At 51.4% G+C, this 8,024-nt stretch overlaps 1 protein-coding gene across 1 annotated transcript in view; it reads right to left on the bottom strand.

The window, feature by feature from the left end:
- Nucleotides 1-485: 485 nt before the first annotated feature.
- LOC105296434 (GON-4-like protein) overlaps nucleotides 486-8,024 on the bottom strand; it is a 9,474-nt gene continuing 1,935 nt past the window's right edge. Inside the window, exons 2-3 of the mRNA XM_023534422.1 lie at nucleotides 5,874-6,377; nucleotides 486-1,155 (exon numbers count right to left, since the gene is read on the bottom strand). Coding sequence (XP_023390190.1) covers nucleotides 944-1,155; nucleotides 5,874-6,377 — 716 coding nt within the window. The 3' untranslated portion in view covers nucleotides 486-943. The remainder of the gene's footprint in view (nucleotides 1,156-5,873; nucleotides 6,378-8,024) is intronic.

The raw sequence follows: 8,024 nt of genomic DNA, 5'->3' as shown, positions 1-8,024 counted from the left end.
GGGGGAGCTGCCGCGGGGGTGAGACGCCCGCTCGCCGAGCGCCCGCGGCGACCCACTCGCCCTCACAACCACTGTGGGAGGCAGGGACTACGCTTCTTCCCATTGGACAGATGGAGAAACCGAGGCAGAGAGAGAGGAAAGGTCCCTGCGCACCAGTAACGGCAGAGCCGCGCCGAGGCCGAGCCCGACGACGCGGCTGGCTCACCGGGGCAAGAGTCTCATTCTCTTCTTTTGTAAAGCACAGACATTTGCCTGCAATGACGGAGGACGACTGAACTCCTTCCCCAAGTCCAAAAGCCGCGGACGTCACTACCCCTGCTAGAACCTGCCCGGCACCGGACGTCTAGTGTTCGCAACGCTAGCGAGAACTCGTAAGTGCTCACTTTAAAGGCATTTGTTAAGCTGAATAAAGAAGCCTTTATTCACCTGCCTGCAGGTGCTAGAGTTCCCAATAAAAAATACAGACGTTAAAAAACATTTTAAGGAGGCCTCATCGATTCCACCCAACGAAAATTAAGCGCATGTGCTCCTGAGAGCCGTGTGCGGAGACGCCCACGGCAGCGGCACGCGGAGCAGCCCGCCCTGGAAAGCGCCGCACGCCCACCGCAGCCCAGTGGACGAAGCAGGTGCCGACGCTCAAACAGCAGGGTACCACGCGGGATGGAAGTCGCCCGCCTCCGGGCACGTGCACCGACGTGCACCGACTTCGCGGACACAGTGTGGCGTGGGAAAGGCACTCACAGCAGGACGGGTCGACCTGGCTGCCGTGGGTAGGGTGGCGGTCACAGCTGAAACAGAGGACTTTCGGCCACTGACATACCCTGCTTCCTGACCCGCCTGCTGCGTGCACGGGCGTAGTCCACCTCTGAGAACTCAGTGAACTCGGGTGTCTTAGGACAGGTGCAGCTTTCGGCATGTTATACAGCAACAGAGGGTCCGTTTTTTAAAGGGAAGAAAAAGGAAGCCTACCCATCGGAATGAAGAGTCCACCGTCCTCTCCCTCTTCCTCGGCCTGGCGCGCGCACGTCCCGAGCGGCTTCTCTGGGGGAGGGGCGCGAACGTCGGGCTGAGCTGACGGCCTGGGCTGCACTCCCCTCGCAGGCTGGCTGTCCTGCAGCCACGGCAACGCCCCTCCAGAATGCGCCTGAGGCCTGCCTGGAAGGACATAGATGCCACTTCACACCTCGGTTCTCAGCCGCACTGCGAAGTGACCCGACCCTGGCCACAAGCCCCTGGGTGAGGTCACTGCGCCAGGGGTGGCATCGGGCACCGACATGCCTCTCCCGAGAGGGCAGCGTCCGAAGAACACTCACTCACCTGTGCTGTCAGGGACCTGACGCAGGTACTTGCTAAGGTTTTTCCAGTTCTAATACTCTTTGAGCTACACATTTTTTCCCCTATGGAAAATGAGATTCACAACCGTAGGGTGGGTGACTATAGTCCCAATGACAAAGGGACACTTTATATAGACAATTATTATCATCTCATTTAAACAACTATCGATGATATGTATCATAAAACGTCCTGAACTTTCTGATGCTGTAATTCAATTTTATAACACAGTAAAAATCACCGTAAAATCATCAAAACACAGTTTCACAGTTCGTTAGACAACTTCCCCCTTTCTCATCTCGACTCTTAATGAGAGCTACCTTTTTTGGGGGGAGGGCACTAAAAAGGCAAAGAAACATCCATGCAGCACCCAAGCGAACATTAAAATCGACGTAGGAAGAACACACAGGCTCGTGCACGCCCAGGACGCCCGTGGCATGTACACTGGGGGCAGGTGAATGGTGACTGCTTTCGAGAAGAGGCTGGGAGGGACAGGAGGACAGAGGGAAAGGCTGCCTAGCTTTCCACTGTGTACTTCCTGTATTTGTGAATTTTTTTCCAGGTTTCTTCATTACACAGTTGGAAAAAAAATTTGTTTTCGAAAGAGATCAAGTTATTTGTCACTGAGCTCCATTCAAGACAGACAGCCTTTACGCTTTTTTACATCAATATGAGCGGTTCCAACTGGCGCGATTACGGTTTGAAATTGGAGGGTCCTCCCCTCTAACGACGAAAAAAGCCTTTATTTAAAAGCATGAACCAATCCTCAATGGCATTTACTTTCCATGTTCCTTCCTTTACTTCTGGAGCCGTGATTCCTTCACGATGTCAAAATGCCTCAAGGCTCGGACTTTACTGGAGACAGTGTGACAAGGATCTGTCAAGTCAGGAGCCCCCCTCAGCCGGTTTCTTATAAGAGGGAACGCCAAGCAACACGCGGCACAAGTTCTCATTTAATCGACAATCTGCAGTCACTTTTAGAATTAACGATGTCTAACATTTTAAAAACTGAACTGACGTAAATGACTTTTTAAACAAACATACCAGAATCTTTACATCTACGGGAAATCCAGAAGTTCGCCTTGGCAGGCAGAGCCCCCATCCACACCTTTAGCTCCCTGACACAAACCGGGCACTACTCAGCACTGTCCCTGCACGACGCCCCCAGAGAAAATGCTGCGCCCTCTGCAGCCTCTGTGCTCTCTGACCCCACCACGTTGCTTCTCGGCTGAACGCCCGACTGGAAGAAGCCCTCTGGGGCCCGCCCGTTCTTTTCCTCTGTCCACGTGCTAGGTGCTGAAAGACCTTGGAAAGGGAAGTCGAGACGGTAAGAGACAGCAGGAAACGCCTTATTCAGAGCATATGTGAGAGCTGTTTAAATGGATAATGTGAAAATAATTAGCTGAGACTCGTACAGACCAACTAATTATAAGCTGAAATCGGCCTAAGTTAATCGTTTTTAGAAGGCAAAGAAAGAAAAAGCTAAGCAGAAATTAGGTATATAAATAAATTTTAAGAGAACCATTAACATTCTATTGGAATAAACACTAACGCAGAGCAAAGTTTATCCCTAGTACCTGCAATCTAGAAACGTAACGTGACAGGGTATCAACTGCCACAAAATGCTGATACTTCAAAACAACCCAAGTGTTTTAATCCTAATCAGAAAACTAAAATGTTCCTTAAAAGAAAGCAAAACGACAAAAAGAATATACATTAAATTTTAATAGTAATTACTCTGAGTAATAAGATTATCGGCTATTTTTATTTTCTTCTTTAAACTTTTCAATACTTCACAAAATGCCCATATATGAATTTTCGATCTTTCTTTCTTCCTTTCTATTTTGTATGTTCCATTTCTAGTCAGCAAAAAATTCTATATACACATATTTCCTTTACTGGTATTACTTGCATATAAAATCAACTGAAGTGCAAGGTGGTAGAATCGACTTTCAATTACCTAGCTTAATAAAGCAGAGTGGTATTACAGATAATCCTAAATGATGTTTATTTATAGTTATCTACACTTGGTATCTGTAAACTGACCATTAAAAATATCTCTATACAACTAAACAACAAAACACCAATCTGACTGAAAGACGAGCAGAGAACCTGCCGAGACACTTTTCCAAGAAAGACACACAAACAGCCAACAGACATATGAAAAGACACTCAACGTCACTAGTCATTCAGGGAAATGCAAATCAAAACCACCGTGAGATACCACCTCATACAGGTTAGAATGGCTGTCGTCAACAGGACAAGTGACAACAAGTGTTGGAGAGGTTGTGGGGGAAAAGGGTCCGCCATATACTGCGGGTGGGAATGTAAGTTGGTGCAGCCACTATGGAAAACAGTATGGAGGTTCCTCAAAAAAGTTAAGACTAGAATTACCACATGACCCAGCGATCCCTCTTCTGAGTGTCTCCCTGAAAAATCTGAAAACATTTATTCATCAAGATACACGTACGCCCATGCCCACTGAGGCATTATTCATGGTGGCCAAGACATGGAAACACCCCAAGTGCTCTTCGATGGATAAAGAAGATGTGGTACGTATACCATGGACTACAAGTCAGCCGCAAAAAAAGGTGAAATATCGCCACTTGCAACAACATGGACGGATCTTGTGAGTGAAATCTTGCCACATGAAATAAGTCAGATGGAAAAGGGTAAGAACCACGTGATCTCACTCACACGTGGGATAGAAGACAAAGCAACAAACGGACAAAACACAAACAAACAAAAAGGCGAACTCGCAGACACGGACAGAGTGGCTCCCAGAGGCAAAGCGGGTGGAGATGAAGAGGGCAAAGGGTCAAGTGCAAGGTGACGAAAGGAGGCTAGACTTCGCGTGGTAAGAGCAGACAGATGTCGTATTGTAAAGTCGTACACCTGAAATGTGTATGTTATTAACCAATGTTACCCCGATAAATCTGATTTTTTTCAAAATCTCTAGATTCCACTCGAGAGCTGAGTACCCCTGAACCCCTATTTAATTATCCATTTCCTCTCCAGCACTTTAATCTTGTATTCTCCAGTTCCTCCTGTCTTCCTGTCACGAATACGACCCAGCCTGAAGAAAACAGTCACCTTGCTACTTCCCATCCTGCCACCGCAGAAGCGACCGCTGGCGTTTCCCCCACTGCCTCGTCGACTCCAGCATCTGATTTCCCTGTCCCGAAAAGCTCTCCGACAAATCCCCTCAGAGATCGTCGGCCTTCAAACGCCACCGTTTCTTGGGCATCAGTACCCTTCTCTCTCTGCCGTCACTGAAGTGTCAGAAAAGTACCTTGCTCCTAAAACTCCCTCCGTGCCCTGGTCTTCCCGTTACTTCTTCAGCTTCCCTTCCCTGTCACCTTCCTCGACGCACAGCTGTCTTCTCCCTGCTCCTTCCCAGAAAAAACCACGACGAACACTGAACACGTCTAGTCCCACCGCCTAGCACACCTCAATCGCAGACGGCTGTCTGTCCTTCATGCCGTGTCCCTCACGTGCCACGCGGCCAAAGCGGGACTCACTCTGGCCCTGGCACACCTTCCCCGTCCTAAGGCATGCTTCGTCACCCCCAACCCACGTACCTTAAATGGCATCAGCCTCCGAGCAACATTCTTTCTCCGTCCTGTCTCTAAGACATACCCCGTCTCCTCCGTCCTTGCTGGCGACATCCTGTTTCGATCCTTCCTGAGGTCTCAAGGGGAATAATCTAGGTGTGCCCACCCTTCCTGCTCGAGCTGCGCCACGTCCACTGCTCCCACGACCCCCGCAACCTAGCGACCCCCCAAGTTCCACTTTCAAAACCCTAACTGCCTGTGCCACACAACCCAGCACTGACTCACACCCTGCCCGACACTGCTCCAAACGAGCTGGTCCCCCCGCCTGGACGGGCGCTTCGGGGGTCAGACCCACGCCTCCGCTCCGATGAACCCGCCATCGCCCACGGGGAAGGTTCACACCGCATCCCGTACCGGACCAGCCCCCCCCCGAGGACACGCGTGAAAAGCGAAGCCCTGCAGCATGGAAACACAGCCGTCACTCTGTCAGCTCCCGCCACTCCTTCCACGCCACTGCGGCGCCGCCTTCCTCCGCCCTGGGCCCCTGCCAGACCGGTCTGGCCCATGACACCCCTGCCGTCATTCCGTCGAACTGCAGCTCAGCCTTCGGTCCTGAGGGTTCTGTCATCCCTGTGGAGCCTTTCCCAATGTCCCCGGCAGCAGCCTCTCCCCAAGCCGCTGCCCGCCTCCGCAAGCCCCACTGCACAGACCCACGACGCCACAGAAGGCCATACACGGTCACCCCACCCCAGACCTGACGGGATCGGAGAAAGGAAAGGGAAGAACCCAGACGGGGATTCGAGGGCTGGGGCGGGGGAAGGAAGTCCCCCCACTCGCGAAGTCCGCCGCTGACCCGATCCCACACCCAACCAATCCCCGTGAGACCACTCGGGGCTCGTAAAGGCAGAGCGCGCAGCAGCGACAGCGGAGGCCACGGCAACCCAGAACCGACAGAGAAACGCAGCCTGAAGACCCCGCGCGGCTCACCTTCCCCCTGGACGTCTTCCCCAGGTTCTCCTGGAAAGGGCTCCTTTGTGACGGGAGGGTCGCTTCTGTCTTCCTGGGGAACCGGCCGGGGCCTGAGCGTCATCTTTTTCCCTCTCTTTGCGCCAGCGGCCTGGAGGTTCTCTTTACCAGTGTGCGTGTCACGGGGCCGGGAGGACTCCGGGGAAGCCAGGGCACTGCCCTTAGGGGCAGCCACGCCGACAGCTTCTGGCACTGGCGCCCCTGCGTCCTGGGTGAGCAGCCCAGAGCTCAAGGACGGGGCCTCCACACCGAGCGGATACGCTGCGTCCTGCACAGACGGCGTTTCGAGGCCCTGGGGCAGCGACGAGGACCCCAGGCTTTCGACCTGCTCAGATCCTGGTTTATCGGCCAACTCTAGGTCTAGGTCACTGTCCTCCTGGATGCCCTGATGCTGTGGGGACTCAGTCACTGCGGTTCTTCTCTTCTTACTGGGCACCATTTTAAAAGTCCTACTTTTGTTCCATCCTAAAAGGACAGAAGCAAGTTCTCATCACCTTCATATTAATTACGATAATCGTATTTCCTCAAGTGTCTTCCCACTCACTCACGGTCGATCACGGACACAGTACTTCACACCAAATGCACAGTCCCCCGTGAGCTGGGAGTTCACAGGTGGTGAGAGCGCCTGATCGAAATCCTCCCTCCATCACTGATTAGTAAGGCGCCTTGGCTGAGTGGCTTAACCTCTCTAAACTTCAATTTCAACGGGAAAAATGATTACTCTTACCTCACCGTTATTACAAGAATCACACAGTAAGTGATTAGCGTTAATTACCATCAGTGTGGTAAACCAGCACGATGCTGAGCAAACTGTACGTCAAACTCGACTTGTTTCCCAAGCCAACTTCTCTCCAGCTTTGTGACCTTGTGCGAGTTACTTAACCTGAATCTGTTTCCTCGGCTATAAAAATGAAGTAAAAATAGCACCCGCACCATTAGAGAGTAACTTATTAGATCGATAAATGTTTTCTATTGTTGGTTTCATAAACAGAAACAATCCAAAAGCGAAGTGTGGTCGTTTGAACAGGTTGGGCTGTATTAAAAGAAATTTTGTGTCGAAAGCGGGAGATCCCTGCTGTTCTCTATACTATGTTACTTCTGGTGCCTTGGCTTCAATTACAGTTATCGCATTTTCAAAGCAACACGAACCTAAACTGGAGGGCATCTCTGATGTTCTTATAGTGCATACTTGCAAACCTCTTCCACTGGTACTTACCACTTCTGTGATCACCTCTTCCGTCTCCTGGCCACCCCCGCCCCTCAAACTATGTGCTTTTTCGGGAAAAGGCCTCTTTCGGCTAGTACCTAGCACTCCGCGGTATGTACCTTACCGTACTTAACGAACGTTCCCTGAATGTATGAATGAATGGCAGAGGACATGAATTTCCTATTCTGTGCTTATTCTATGCAGCATGTGGACCAAGAGTTAAGCATTATATGGAGACTGACTGCAACTTTCTACCTCAAAAAAACTTTATTCAGTACTATTCAGTACAATAGGTCCCAGAATAGAAGAAGCTGCCTTGTGTTGCAGTGAGTTCTCCATCACCGACAATGCTCAAAGTCTGAATGTCCACCTATGGGGCACCAGATGGAAGTTTGGAGCAGAGGATTGCAAAATAAAGCTCCTCCGAACTCTTAAGAGTCGGAACTACAAGGTTAGTTTCAAACCTCCCTGATTCTGTTTCCCCAGGACACTAGCACAGGTCTCCCCACAGCCACCCCGCCTCACCCCCAATCATCCGATGCCCTCATCTTGGTAATTAAAGCTCAAACACAGGTAAGGATTCCGCGGATCCCCGTAAGGGAGGGTGGCGAGTGGGTCAAGTGGAGTGGGGGTAGCTGAAGCGAGTCCTATATTCCACACATGAATTACTGACGTCCAGGAAAGGAAGGAAAAGGAAGAAAAGCACAGGGACCGGCTCCAGGCTCTGAAAACACAGCAGCGGCGCCCCCGCCCCCTGCGGGAACTGGAGTCGGACCAAGAGGAGGAAGCCACCCGCGCGGGCCCTCCAGGATAGGGATTTCAAAAGCGGTCCCGAGGCGCGTTTCACCTGGGCACCGAGCCCGGCCGCGGGCCCCACTCCGGCTCGGCACCCCGCGCCCCTCGCC

Source organism: Pteropus vampyrus, unplaced genomic scaffold (genome assembly GCF_000151845.1).
Source record: "Pteropus vampyrus isolate Shadow unplaced genomic scaffold, Pvam_2.0 Scaffold124, whole genome shotgun sequence".
NCBI lineage: Eukaryota > Metazoa > Chordata > Mammalia > Chiroptera > Pteropodidae > Pteropus > Pteropus vampyrus.
This window is presented reverse-complemented; position numbering and strand designations above follow the sequence as displayed.